Source organism: Siniperca chuatsi, linkage group LG22 (genome assembly GCF_020085105.1).
Source record: "Siniperca chuatsi isolate FFG_IHB_CAS linkage group LG22, ASM2008510v1, whole genome shotgun sequence".
Taxonomy (NCBI): Eukaryota; Metazoa; Chordata; class Actinopteri; order Centrarchiformes; family Sinipercidae; genus Siniperca; species Siniperca chuatsi.
In genome coordinates, this window is record NC_058063.1 from 9,242,006 (window position 1) to 9,256,919 (window position 14,914).

The 14,914-nt window shown below is 40.7% G+C and overlaps 1 protein-coding gene across 7 annotated transcripts in view; it reads right to left on the reverse strand.

Annotated features, from left to right (window-relative positions):
* Positions 1-14,264, reverse strand: part of LOC122869868 (serine/threonine-protein phosphatase 2B catalytic subunit alpha isoform) — a 70,101-nt gene extending 55,837 nt beyond the window's left edge. For 3 of the 7 annotated variants that reach the window (XM_044183221.1, XM_044183223.1, XM_044183220.1), the window contains exon 1: positions 13,938-14,264. In XM_044183221.1, coding sequence (XP_044039156.1) covers positions 13,938-13,998 — 61 coding nt within the window. In that variant the 5' untranslated portion in view covers positions 13,999-14,264. The remainder of the gene's footprint in view (positions 1-13,937) is intronic. The other 4 variants (XM_044183224.1, XM_044183222.1, XM_044183226.1 and 1 more) reach the window with 3 other exon arrangements.
* Between the last annotated feature and the right edge of the window lie 650 nt (positions 14,265-14,914).

The window sequence follows — 14,914 nt, forward strand, 5'->3', positions numbered from 1 at the left end:
CGGAACCCCTGAAGTAGCTGCTATTATGCAACCCTTCTGGGCTAAAAGTGACTGTAAAGTAAATCATCCTTCTCTGCCGCCAGCCTGACCTCCATATTGCAGAGAAAGCACTTTTAAAATTCACTAGCGGAGTATTATGCTGAAGGCACCATCTGTGCAGGCTTTACTAGCAGCCGTGAGATTAAAGGCAGTTAAAGCATCACATTCGAAAGCCATCTCTGCAGTCAGCATCCAATCAAAGATACGAAGTGTAAGTAAGGGCCAGGGCCTTTATAAAACTCTAGTTGCTGCTCGGTAGTGTGGGTCAAACAGTAGTGGGCTACCTAGGTCGTGCCCCTGATCCCTTCGGGACAAACTGGCCTGCTACAAAGGTCATGTGTCCTTGAGGATCAGGTCAGCGAGTTAGTCCAGGACTCAGAAAGGCACACTTGACAGCTTGACAGCCTGAAGGGAGTCTCGACTCCCAGACTCTCTTCTGCTGTGGTCAAAGGCCTCCTGCATTGCCTTCGAATTATATAGATATCTTTTTACATTTACAGACCAGATACTGTAGCTCAGCCTTTCTAAATTCTTTACTTCTGTAACCTAATGTAAGACATTCCCATTTGGTACGTTACCCTGCAGAGGTATCCTCAGCCCCAGTTTGTGCCTCTAATTATCACAATTGCATTAGAGTCACACAAGTCACATAAGTATCCATTTTCCCAGAAAATAACTATACGGTGATCTGCGAAAAACCCAGGTGGTTGTTGAACAAAACTTACTGCTTTCAGACTAACCATCTGGATGAAAAAATATTCCATCCGCTGTACAACAAAATCAGATTGATGTATTTAACATTAAAATGATAAAAAAATCCTGAGGGAAACACGATGTTACACTGTATTATTTTAGATTATCATAAAAATAATGGGTTTATATTACAGTATACTTGCGTTGTATAAAGCAGGCATGGAGATGTGTCATTTCTAAGAAGACATTTTTAAATGCAAACTGAGACACAAAAGCATATGCTGCCATATATCATGGCAGTTTGCTGATTCTAAAACACACACTATATTTACTTTCATCAAAAGCAAATAGGTTTTAGAAAAGACAACCCATGTAGTGCTGCAGCCTAATACTGTGGAACTGCATAGCTCTGTACTGTATACACCATCTGTTAGGCTGAAAAGAAGTCCCTGCCCTCTTAACTGCTGGCTACAAAACAGACAGTACTCGAAACGAATGTTTCATGCAGCTTACAACTATTGTCTGCCAACGTTACTGTCATAAAGTGTTTGAGATTGAAAATAACAAACATGAATTTGGTCTGGTGGAGGGGGAATGATAAATTGATTTCACTCTGCCAATTGCTGCTGAAGTGCTGGCTTAAAATCACTCGGAGATACACTATCTGCCGATCGGCCGGCAAATTTGTACCTCGATTTGGCTGTCCCCAATGCTTCCCACATTCCTCCAGGGGGGATCAGATTACGTTCTATACAGGGAGACGGGCCTGAAGCATTAGGGGTGTTTTGGTCTTACAACATGGGTCTGACACAGTTGAGCAGCAGCGTGAGCAAGCGAGTGTTCAAAAGGGAATGAAAAGAAATGCTGAATGAATGGCAGATGGTGGCCTAGAGGAAGCATTGTAGTCATGGTTGAAAGCAGGGATGGCAGAACCACAGCTAAAACTAAACAGAGGAAGAAGACAAGAAATATGTTGTTGGAGGATGGCTGCAATACAGAGAGACAGAAAATAGTTGAGCCAGTGAAAATGAAAATAATCTGCCTCGTACAGTATGTCTCACATTTTTACAGGACAGAAAAAAAAGACAGTGCTGACTGAAGTAACTGTCGAGCCTCGGTAGAAAAGCTGTCAAAGACACTGTACTCTTTAGTCTTCTTGAGACTTGTGTCATGGATGCGGACATACACAAACTTGTGTTCACAGCAGTAACTGCGTGCCACTGAGCATCTGTGTGACTCATCAACCTTGCCAGTTTCTTTGGGGGCTGGGCCACTATTAAAGGCTTGCATGATATAGCAACACAATGAACAAACTGCCAAAGAAAATGACAGCTAGCGAGCATGTGTGTATGTAGGACTAGGGTGTGACAATGGCATTAATTACCAACAATAGGCCGACATCTTGGGCTTAGGAGTTCACACAGAGACGAGATTAGCTTGTTAAAACAACATGTCTCCCACGGTTTCACAATTCAGTTTTTTGTAACAAAAAATAAATGGCTGGAATGGGTGGCTCCTACTATTTCTTTGAGTTTGACATTCTTTAGAGTCAACACCACACACACACGCATGCATGCATGAACGTGCACAACAAGTGCATCACAGTCTACTGAGAAACAGGATCTCTCAGCATGCAATCAATAAAGCAAAATGCAACCGTTCATAAGTGGCAGGCCCACTTGACAGCAAAAAGATGCAGCAGGAGTCCAGGAGCCCTCCCTGTACTCTTAATGGTCCGATAGGGAGCGGGGCGGCATTAAAGCTCGAATGATTGGTCATCGTAATGTATGGCTCCCCGGTGGTGTTTGGACAGGCACAAAATCAATCGGAGCCCTGGGACGCACTAACCTCTCCATTATCTGGCTAACAGAGGCACACAGTGAGCTCAGACTGATGAGATATCAGTTTGCAGTATAATCGCGCTCGCCTTGGCCTGGCAACTGTGGAGGCCAGCTCCGAGTCAGCTTTACTTCCAGGGCGTTGTGACTGTCAGTTCTGCCTTGTGTTGCTGGCAAGCTACAGTCTATCATGGAGAAACAATAGTGTAAATTAAATCTAACTTTAACCAAGATGAATTGACCTTGCAATTACTAGCAGAATATTCCCAGAGAAGAGTCATTGCTAGGGGGCAACTGCTAGTAATGAAATTTCACATGGTGGTCCTTTTTGAGTTGATCCTGGGGCCTGATTCAACAGACAAAACAACAAGGGCATGTTAAAAAAATGAATGCCACCTCTACGATACGTCTACCCCCTACCTCCCCACCAACACACACACACCTCAGTCACGACTCTGGCTTTGGCCAGCCTCTGTTTTCTGTGAGTGGGCCAGGCAGCGGTCCTCCTCCCTCTCCTCTCCACGTGGGCGGGAGTGACCGAGAGGCCTGCCATCACCAGCTCTGGGGAAAACTTAACCCCTGTTTGCCTGGTTGTCTCATGACACATTTTTAGAGATCCATTAGCAGGTTTTAGCCACAGGCAGAATAAAATAAAATGCTTCAGTCATAAGCTAGAAAGTTTGCAAGTACAAAATGAAGTTTAAATGAAGTCCTAATTTCTAAAAGTCTGAAAAATAAAAAAATTATATTATATATAAAATTTATATACTTACAAATAAATAAATAATTGGATGAGAAGCATGTCAGCCAACATCAGGAAGCACTGTCTTCTCACAAAACAACATCCCACCAGGTCAATTATAGAACAAACAGACATCCAATGAAAGATTTTTTTTCCCCTATGGTAGACTAATAAGCGGACACCAAATTCACCAATAAGAGGGTTCATTTTTAGCAGGTGGTGTATAATTAACACGTGTAAATAAACCTTGGGGCCCAGACTCACCTCCAGCTGTATTTGTATAGCTGAAGTTTCTCTCTCGTCCACACACTAATGACACCTGAAAGAAAGGAAAAGTCCCCCCAGGATTGTCTTTTCAACCAGCAGGATGAACAGTGAATGAACAGAGGAAAAACAACATGGCATATAATGCGTATATTTACCCATATGTAATTAGGGCTTTCCTCAATGAAGCTAATTTTTGTTCATTTGCTTAAAATCCTTACTGTTAAAAGGCTCCATTCAGAACCTGAGAATGGCCTTTGCTTTGCACAGCTGAGTGAAAATAAATCTGTGTTCTTTTTCTAAATGCCCTAAAAATACTAAATCACATTACAGAGCACAGCCAGATGAAACAAAAAGTAGAAGTGGCTCAATTGCTCTTATTCTTGCCCCCACTGTTACTCGAGGATTTAATAAAGTATATCCATAGCACTTGATTGTTATTAGTATTGATTGGTCTGTTAATTAAAAGGAACTGTGTATACAACATGATCTCTCAACTTGTCTGTCCAGAAGGAGATTAATTTCTCGAGCCGCGGCTGAAATGATGAAATGGTAAATAAAAAGGTGAGGAAGTAGGGTTAATCCTCCACTGCATTCTTTCATAGCGCAGCAAATAACTGGCAAGCTGGTAAACATGACATTCACTATAAGTGCCACACATACTTCACTTCAAGGGTCTCCTGGTTTATAGTCAAATGCTACCAGTGCTGAAAATGCCCTGAAACTCAAACTGCATTTGAAGGCCTGACACCTGTCACTGACCAGAAACCACTGGGCAACTTGTCTGAATGCACAGTGCTGATGCCATGTTGACTGATGCTGTTCTCTGCGCCTATGCTTCAGTGATCGGCCAAACCAAACTAACACCAAAATAAACCTGCAGTGAAATGCAGCGGTATGACCAGAAGAAAACTGTGAATTCTGTGAGAAATCCTGTTCTGCTCTGACAGCTGATATGCTTTATCAAACACCCTGGGAAAAAATAAAAATCTACAGTAAAGACTGGACAACAGTGGCTGAAATGAGAAAATTAGGCCTCACTGGCTGTCACACCCAGGATTCGCTCCAATGGGTGCAAATGGTTAAGAAATCAATATTGCTTTCTGGAGTCATTCTGTAAGCATCACTGTCCGTGTTTGGGATGTTCTGACATTAAACGGCACAGTAAGGTCATCATAACAAACTCCCTCTGCCTCTTATAGCTAAGGTTTGACTTTATCTGTCAAGCTATAATGTTAAAGTGATAAAGTGTACAGGTTGCATATCGCCTGCGTTTCTTGTATGTTCCCTGACACATGCCCACGTACTGGAAATGACAAAAATCTGCATATTCATCAGTTCTTCATAGGAACAGGTTGCATTTGCATCAGCTTCAATGTGTGTGCGTGTGGGTGTCAACAAGTACCGATGCCTACATGATAGCAGAGAAGAGGCAATCAGGACTAGAGAGTTACCATGAAATACTGCGCACCCTTTCCCATGTCATTCCCCCCTATACATGCGAGTCAATGAGTCAACACAGAGTTACAACACTTTTCTCTTCTTACTAATGTACCATTTACAGGCAGCTCGCAGATGGCTTTACTCATTTTACCCATATTTAAATACAAACGACCACCTGGCACAACACAGGAGTGTGTGTCTATGTTTGCATCTGTCACACAGCAGCATGCAGGGGCTTGTCCCAATCCACTAAGACAAGTCTCCCATTTAGCATACAGGTATGCTTTCACCACAAGGAAGCTCCTCCTTCTAACAGAGACAAGTATGGCAGGAAAACTGAGGCCAAAATACTGTGTGTGTTCAAACAGAAGAGGTTTGTCCTAGATAAAAACGTTACCGTGGAGATCTTTTATTCTGAGGAACAAAACATTATTCAGTGTTGCTAGAGCGGTTTCTCATTTAGCATGCGGTTAGAGGTGGCTGTGTATGTGCATACCTGTGGGCTGGGGTTAAATAAATCTCCAGGTAATTCCAAAATGTAAACAGACTGCAATTCTGTTGCTAATGATAAAGCTAGGACTCATTCATTACAATGATGCACTGATTATAAATTATGCAGATTTAAATGGTCCAGTGTGTAACATTTAGGAGGAGCTATTGGCAGAAATGGAATATAATATTTAAGTATGTTTTAATTAGTGGATAATCACCTGAAAATAAGAATCATTGTGTTTTCATTACCTTAGAATAAGCCGTTTTTATCTACATAAGGAGCCTGTCCCCTTCCACGGAGGTCGCAAGGTTGCACCGCCATGTTTCTACAGTAGCCCAGAACAGACAAACCAAACACTGGCTTCAGATAGGGCCGTTCATGTTTTTCGCGAGTTTCGCAGCCACCATAGTTTCTCCTACACGCTTGGAAGGGGAGGATGATGCGAACGGTATTCAAATGGCTGCAAACTGCAATTTCACTGCTAGATGCCACTAAATCCTACACACTGGACCGTTAACTGTATCAATCTGCTAAATAAAAAGAAAAGAAAAAAGAATTAATCGTTCTGGCGTCATTTACTTTCTCGTTGGATGTCACCATACCACCAAAATTAACACTACTGACATTGTATTTCATAAACAAGCACTGTAGATGAACAGAGTAACCAAGAGATCCCTAAAGTTAGAGATCCCTACACTTTCCTGTCCCTAAAATGTCCCTAATGAGACAGGAAAGTCTGATAAAAATTCACTCTGTAAACTTTGCAAAACTAATGAAATGCTCCCAGAATACTAAAAATCTATGCAACCAGCTGTAAAGATTTATTTGCAATGCCCTTACATTGTACTACGGCATGCTAGGTTAAGTGAAATAAGATTATCTAAGTAGTAGTCTGTCTAAAATCTGCCTTCGTACCCACTTGCTCATCCACAGCACCCCTCAGCCACTTTCATTCGCTTTCACTCCCAAACCTGCCCACTCCTACACACACTCCCTCCCCAGTATTAAAACATTGAAATTGTCACTACCACTACTAGTGTTACTATTATATATAGAGATGTAAATGTGAGGTGAACACTGTTTGAACTAATATAAAACATTTTTAAAAACGTGCCAAATTATTTCATTTGTTTACTTTAATTATACAGTAAAAAAGAATACAAGCCTTTTTGATATGTGTATGAAGATATGTTTAAAAGTTGTATTTCAGCTTGACAGTTTTACGAGAAAAGGTGTTTTGTAAACTGTCAAAAACATTGCCAACTAACAGAAACACCTTTTTTCCCCTGCTGCAGAATGTTATAAATGCAATTCTGCTGTCTTTTTCTGATTCACCTTGCAGAAGAATAATGACAGCCTCGCTTGTTTTACTACACTTTTGTTTTAGCTAACAGTTACCAAATCAGACTGTATTTTACTAAATCAAATTATGCAACAAGAAAAAAAACTCCACACAAATCGCTCCTGAATCCAATCATCATTCACTAAGTTGTTAAGCCACCGCCTTGACAAAGCATTTGTTGTCAATTTTTGCTAAACAGCATTTGGCAACAATCCCATGACGGATGGTTTTCTATATCTAAACTCTTAAGAAAATCCACTTTCTCAATTAACTGAAAGTGATCCGTGTTGTAGCTAATGTGCATGCATATGTACATGAGTGCACTCTTCGCTGCCTGTCCATGTTCTGCCCTCTACGTGGGACTCAAGGTGAGGAAGCAGATTTACTACTCTACTGGCCTCTAATATAACCCAGTTGCTCCCAGTTCACTGGGCTAGCCTCTCCTCCCCCACACTGACTGTACTGGGTGCCCAACATGTAGTTACAAGTGTTGTAGACACTGTATTGATTGATTTGTGACTGTGCCGCGACCAGCTCCAGAGGGATCTGATGAGACACCACTCCCCGTATCTGTTCCAAATGGCTTTTGTTAACCACTGTAGCTAATAAAAGGACCATGTGTTGGTGTCTGCCAGCCATGAAATGGGAAATGCTGAGGGTTTGTTTATACAGAGGCTGATTTTTACCAAATACAATAGTGCAATATTATGATCTATGGCTCACGGATGCCATCGTGGGTACAGACAATCAAGTGTGGAAGTTTTCTGTTTGGTCCTCTGCAAAATGGTACTTTGGTGGTTGAAGAGGAAAATGTGGTGCAAGTAAGGCACCTTACGAATAGACACAATGGTACAAAGCCACAGTAAAACGCTGTGCATCAACATATAAGCTACAAAACTGCTACTGACAAAACTGTACTGGTTCAAATGGATCAACAGTGTGAGTTCAAAGGCTTGCAAATCCCCAAACTGTACTCATAGGCTTAGCAACAATCTAAAAATGCCAAGGTAGGTAAACAGTTTTCCTCCCCCTATTGCTTTATCAAGACCCAACATCCATTTGTTCACATGAATTAGCAAGAGCAGCAGCTAATGCATGGAGTCAGATTACAACCTCTGAGCAGAGCCGCCTTTATCCCCCTATATGGAGCTTAATCTGTCCAAATCCGCCGCTTTGCTGTGCCCTAAATCCACAACAGAGCCTAATTCCTCTTTAATCTAATGAGTGGTAAAGGTGCACTTACTCAGGTTCAGAATACCACAGACTGTATCTAAGCATCACATCACAGCAGAGGTAGTTCAGGTCTTCCCTATACTATGCCGTGATGCAATGCACTGTTATCAAAAACCACCAAAAGAATCTCTTACGTCACAGCAGACTAGGCATGCAGACGCATGCTGACAGGCTTTGATCACTTGTTTGGTTATCTTGTCACTTGCAGTTTTTCTCCTGTAGGCGACATTTCCAGGTCGAGCTGTTTGAGTGGACTACTGTCAAAAGATGCTGAGGAGGAGGTGGCCAGCCCCCCTGCCACCAGCACCGAGACTTCTTCACCTGCCAAGGAGGCATGACAGCAAACAGAGAGGGGACATCCCTGAAGACTTAGTCAGAGTAAGTCAGTTTCCTGAGTTTGCTAACTGTCTTATTCAGAAAAGTTTAACACACACACACACACGCACGCACGCACGCACACACACACACACACACACACACACACACACACACACACACACACACACACACACAGAGTGTAACAGCCTCACACACCCAACCTAAATCTTGCGAGCTCATTGTTCGTGACAAGGTTGGAAGTCTGGAAAGCAAACAATGAAAATCAATTGAGGCCAGCAGCTGAAAGCTGGACCATTCAGCAAACTATGCAGAGTGATTTAGATAATGGCATATGGCTGCACAATTAATAATGATTGTGATCATGATTTTTCCTTCCTCAAATAATTACACTTGATTGGGTATGATATTGACAGTTTGCTATTTAAAAAGGTGCAATGTGTAAGTTATAACGAGAATTTTAGTTTAAAACAAAAAAAACATTAAACATTAAAACATTATCAACATAATGTGAAGAAATAAAAGTTCTGACGTTATGTCAAAGACGTCTATGTATTATGTTGCAGAGATATCTACTGAAATTAGCATGCTAATCAGCTAGCCCCGGACAGTCCTGTGTAATACCACTTGTGCCTTGAGAGGCGATAGTGAGTCACTGTAGCATCCAGTCGGCCCTCAGTCCAACATGAGAGGACGAAGAAGTCGAGCTGCCCCGAGGGCTTGTCAATCAAGTTGAAGGTACAGCAAGTTCAGTTAGTGGAAACACAAAGATGGCTGAAGCTCTTGGCAAGCGACCTTTATCACCATCCCAACCACCCACTCCCACCGAGAAAACACGTTCTGCGCCAAAGAAAAGAAGCAAAATGAAAAGAAGCAAAACAACAGTAAATATTGGCGTGACTTTCTACTGCTGGAGACAGCTCTTGGGGAGTAAAGAGATGCGATTTGATTCTGAACACGCAACGTTTCTTTTAGACTGGTAAATAACATCTAACGCTGGCTATTTAGCGAAACGTATCTTCAGTGCAACTAATGACAACGCAAACCGTACCGAAAAACATTCCAAATGGTGTCGATATATGTGGTTTTGATGTGGCTGTTTTCTTGCTACTATGGTCTTGCTAAGACTGAGCTAAGCAAGCTATAATGTAAACTATAGGCCAACGCCACACGTGAAGAATTGTATATTATAAGAAAGCAGTGTTATTTTGACCGTCTCTCAGAGTTTCAGCAGTTTGGTCGAATTTTGCGTATTCTTGTCCTGCTGTTAGTTAGCAGTTGGCTGAAATACTGCCCCCTATTTATTTGGAGCATGTGGCCAAGAATTACACATTGTACCTTTTAAGCACGTGCTCTGGTGCAGCAGATCAAGCACTCCCTGATCACATTCATCAGCACAATTTAGAAGCTGGAATTAGGGAATGTTTTTGGCATTTTTGCTTGAAAAATTACCAACGATAATAGATGATCAAAGTGGATAAATATTCTGTCAATTTCTGTAATTTCAGCTCTAGTATTATGTTCTAGTAAAATTAAACAATTTCGTTCCCAAAGATGGATTAATAATCAGGATATTAATATTGTCCAAAATAATGAACGTTAATATTCTAGCCATAATCTCGCTAAACGAAAGAGGCTGTACTCAGTGCCTCTCTTTTCCATTCACCCTTTCTATAAAGTAAGTCAAGTAATTCTGAGCATCTACCATGAATGGATCAAATTCTTGGGCAACACTCACAGAAGAGATCAATTCGATCCATTAGAGAAAAAACAACCTAATAGAGTGAATAAATTGCATTGCAATGTTCAGTATCTTCTTATCCTCACAATAGACACTTACATTTTTGGGCAGACAGTCAAATTACACTGCAACCACCCAAGGATATTGGAACCCCAAATGCATAGACAGTTTGATGTCATCTAGAGTGCTTTGTCTGCGTCCCACAGAGCAGCAAATGCACATCATTATTCTCTCTTGATTAAAATTGACTGTCTAGCAGAAGAAGAAATTAACACCAAGGGACTACTAACAAAATATGGCTATTTCTACTGAAATTTAAACTTTACAAATTACAGACACAGCAGACTGGCAAAGGATTAAAATCATAAACAGCCTCAGCAGTTATTATAAATCACTTAAATTTCCCATAGTAAACTTATTCCCATGCAAATAAACCTAATGCCAAGGTTTATGCATGCTAATGAGGAAATATTAATACGAACAACAACACAGCGAGGAAAATTCCTGACAAATAGTAATTTTATCTCTCTGTATTACACAGTGTTTGAACCTGATGAGAAAGAAACACTATGATGGCACACATGCCAGATTATGAACATGAAGCAGAAATGTAGGTGATCACATGTAAGGCAAGGATGAAGTATGTGGCATTACTTAATGTTCTGTTCTATAAATGACTCGGCTATCCAGCTGGGATCAGTGGCTGGCATTGCGCCGTTGTCACCACCACCATCTCTCCAACCCACGCATGTCTGAGCATGGGGGCCTCTCTCCTCAAAAGTCAAATGTCAGATGTTATCCATCCCCACTCATAGAGAAACACCCAGCGCTACATCGGAGGCTCGAAGGCCTTCTCAGCTGGTGACGGAAAAACACCATTACTGAGCTGCTTTGGAGCGTGATGGTTGTCATGATTGCACCATGACGACCATATTACTAACTGTTTATTTATTTTATATCTAACTGAGGCTAGCTCTAGTACAAACTATCATTCAGTATACAACTGTAGAGCAAGACTTTGTTTCCACATTCAATCGTAGGAATAATTTATTGGCAATAATTATATATTCAAAAGACTAGTAGCTGCAAATACTTAGTATGTTGATTTAAGATACAAGTTCAATGAATGATGCATAATAATAGCTATATTGAGATGAAACAAATTTCTGATAAATTGATTAGTTGAGCAACAGAAAATTAATCAGCAACTATTTCATTGTTTAAGTACTTTTTAAAGCGAAAGTGCCGAAAATTCACTAGTTTCAGGTTCTCTAATGTGAATATTTGCTGGTTTTCGTAATCTATGATATTAAACTAAATATGTTAGTGTTTTGAACAGTTGGTCAGACAAAACAAGCAATTTGAGTATGTAAACTTGAGCTGTGGAAAATTTTGACACGCTTTTTTCTGACATTTTAAGGACCAAAGATTAATCAACAGGTTTATCAATCATGAAAATAGTGGTTAGCTGCAGCTGCGTGGCTTATAATTGCAGCAAAAAAATCTGACAAAATAAACTGGATTATTGTTCAAGTCACGACATAATCTTTATTCAAATGCTGCTTAAACCAGGTAAACCTTTAAAAATGAACGCAAAACTGCAGCAACAGTCAACCAACGAGCAGGAATTCTATGCAACAACAATATCACACAACTGACTAGCACACAAGTGATGGAGTTCATTAAATGTAATGGTTACATACTGGAAATTGCTCATATACTTCAGTGTACTTCTGTCAAAGATAAAAACATGATGAAAATGATGCAACTTCTCCTGCCTCAGCTGATTAAACTCTTATGAGTAATTACTATGCGGCAGTGGCTTTCAGGAGCATTACGATAATGCATTTTGAAAACAGGTGCAAAGCACTTATGATAAGTTGGACTGACACCTTGTAGCAGGGCAAACTAGGCAGCTGAAAACAAATTACTTCACACCTATAGCCTGCAGTTATTTTGGAGAGGTGCTTTGTACACAGCCAGCGTCTGTGTTGTCATAATACTGATGCATTACCAAAACACTGACTTCTTGAAACTTGATGAATGAATAATGAGTTAAATTACTTTGCTGATCTCAACATCAGGTTGAAACTGGGCTCTCATTCCCTGACGGCCTCTCTAATGACTAATCAATACATTTTAACCTGATTAACACCATTGCAGACCTTCACTAAGTAGACGAGGGATGTACAAAAAATACAGTATTGAGGCGTGCAATACGATGGCATCTCCTCAGTGTGACGAAGGGAAAAAAGTAGCTTCAGATCCATATAACATGACCTGCCACATCTCCCACTGATACTGTTAAATCTCATCGAAACGTACTTGTCATATCTATTTTTCATTGCCCTTCAAGTTGGTGGAGACTGTAGGGGGATGATCTCTTGAAATATTAATTACAAAAGCACCCAAGACATGGTGTGACTCTCTTTTAACACTCAGCCCAATTTTTCTAAGCAAAATGTAGCCATAACACAAGTGTTTAGCTCTGTACTTGCAACAGAATAAAAATAGTTGCAGTTATCGTTTTGTTAAACTTTCCCCACCCCCTGTTTCAAATGGCACGAGCTAAGCCTAAGAAAGCAACGAAGTGGAACTATATTTGTGATAGAGCTTAGCGAGCCAGAGCTCAGGCTTACCTTTAATATAGTGTATAGTCAGTGATTCCAGTCATGGCCTTTTGAACACTGTAGCATTGCCTTTCTTAACGTTTAATGGTCACCGATGATCTAATCATTTCAAGCGGTTGAACCCTAGCAACTAAGCCTGAATAAAATTACTCAACAATTCCCCTCCTGTGCTTGTGCACACTGTGATCGCTGCACATGCCTGTTGTGATGTACTGGAGCTGGAGAGGATAATGGTTGCAAATAGTGCTGGATCAAAACCAGCCAGCACAAATAAACACATTCTGTCATCTTGCTTCTGAGGAAAGGCTTTGACTTTGTCTTCCAACATGAGAAATTTCACTTAGAGTGACATAAAGTGCTCATATTTTAAAGCAGGAATAGGCTTTAATACTGCAACTTAAGTGGAGTAGCCTACTGCCTTCAAGTCAACCTAAAATGTCAACTGACATGAAACCGGGCAGGCTACATTGCTCCTACTCCGTGTTCAAGGGGTAGGTTGACTCGATTATGATATCTACTGCATTCTTATGGTAGACTGCAAAGGTGGAATGTCAGACCTGTTAACACAGAAGGCAGGAAGAACCTCCCCATATGGCATGAGCACTACAAGCACACGATGAACACCCCCAAATGTGAGATTACAAAACACAGGCGACATCAAGTAGTATTATGCAATGGTTATAAAAAGCAGCCTTGGTAAAACTATGCTTGGTGATGCATGCAAAATGAGGGGAAATCGCCCTTGGGTTGAATGCAATGGTTGTGCAATATCTGCATGCATAGTGTAAAACTGTGCACTGTGTATATGAATCAAAAGATCATGCATCTGTGACACTGCTGGCTGTATTCGTTGCTAATGAAAACAGTGCATTTGCAGACAAGCGCCTATATCACGAAATGTGACACATTTCTAGAGAAATTCTTGCTCTGGTCTACAAACTGGAGTTAACCTCACTTCCTAGTTTACTGCTGCTGCCACAGCTCGGCTAACACCCTTCTTCCTCCATAGCCAGCAAACAATTTTCGACTAAATTTGCTGCTGCTGTTGCGACGACCGTGAATTCTTCAAGTCTGCTTTCTGCTGGTCAGAGGGAGAGCTGCGGTAGCGTCTCGTTCCAGTGTGGCATGAAAAATTACACTTACATTTCACCACCCTGTCCGTCGTAGATAACTTCGGTTCATCATTCGGCTTGTTTTCGGACATTTCCAGTGTGATATAATATTTAGATATAGCAGAAATGAGACTGAAAACGGCCCCTGCGTTGCTCTTGCCGAACAACTCTTGAGTCTACCCGAGAAAAGAGACCGCAGTGATCTCACTCGGTCCTATCAGCGGCCAAAAATACTTGCAACAGGGTTACAATTTCACTGCTGGTGCTGTAGGAGCTGCTCTGTCTGATTTACTGTTACTCTGTGTCAAGTTGTCTGAGCGCAGTGTGCAGTCAAACATGCTAACCCACAGGACCCGCCCCCAGCTCCCACCGACTCCACCTATTGGTGGAGAGCGGCAGGCTGCACACTCACTTGTATTTTAGAAGGGCTGCTTCTGTGTCAATCTGGACTGGTATGAATAACTTATAATAAAGTTATAATACATTTGTCGCCGGGTATGCACAATAAATACATGAATGAACAGTTCAAAAGTAAAAAGTAAACTTTTTACCCAAGATATGTTCACAGTTTAGCACAAAAAATGATCCATCCATACATGTTTGGCTTTGATTGAAAATATATTTGGATCCGGGAAATACTTTCTCACTATGGAAGCCTATTTCCACCAGAAAGATGAAAAGTTAAAAATAAAACAAAAGATACAAATTCTCATGGTTAGTCTTAATTTCATTTCTTAAGACTGACATTTCTGTACATGGCTCATTTTCAACTGCAGTTCTTTGAAGAGATGTTCTAAAAACCAAGGAAGTGAAAAGTCTTGAAGTCAAGCTTATTAGATAAACAGTCAAAATTACGAGGTAGTAATTCTAATATTATGAGATAAAACTCTAAGAAAAAAATTATGAAATTAAAAATTACGAGATAGTGAGCAAAAATGATCACATAAAAAGTCCAAATTATAATACAGTAATTTTAAAATTTGACTTACCATGAGCATAATTATTTTC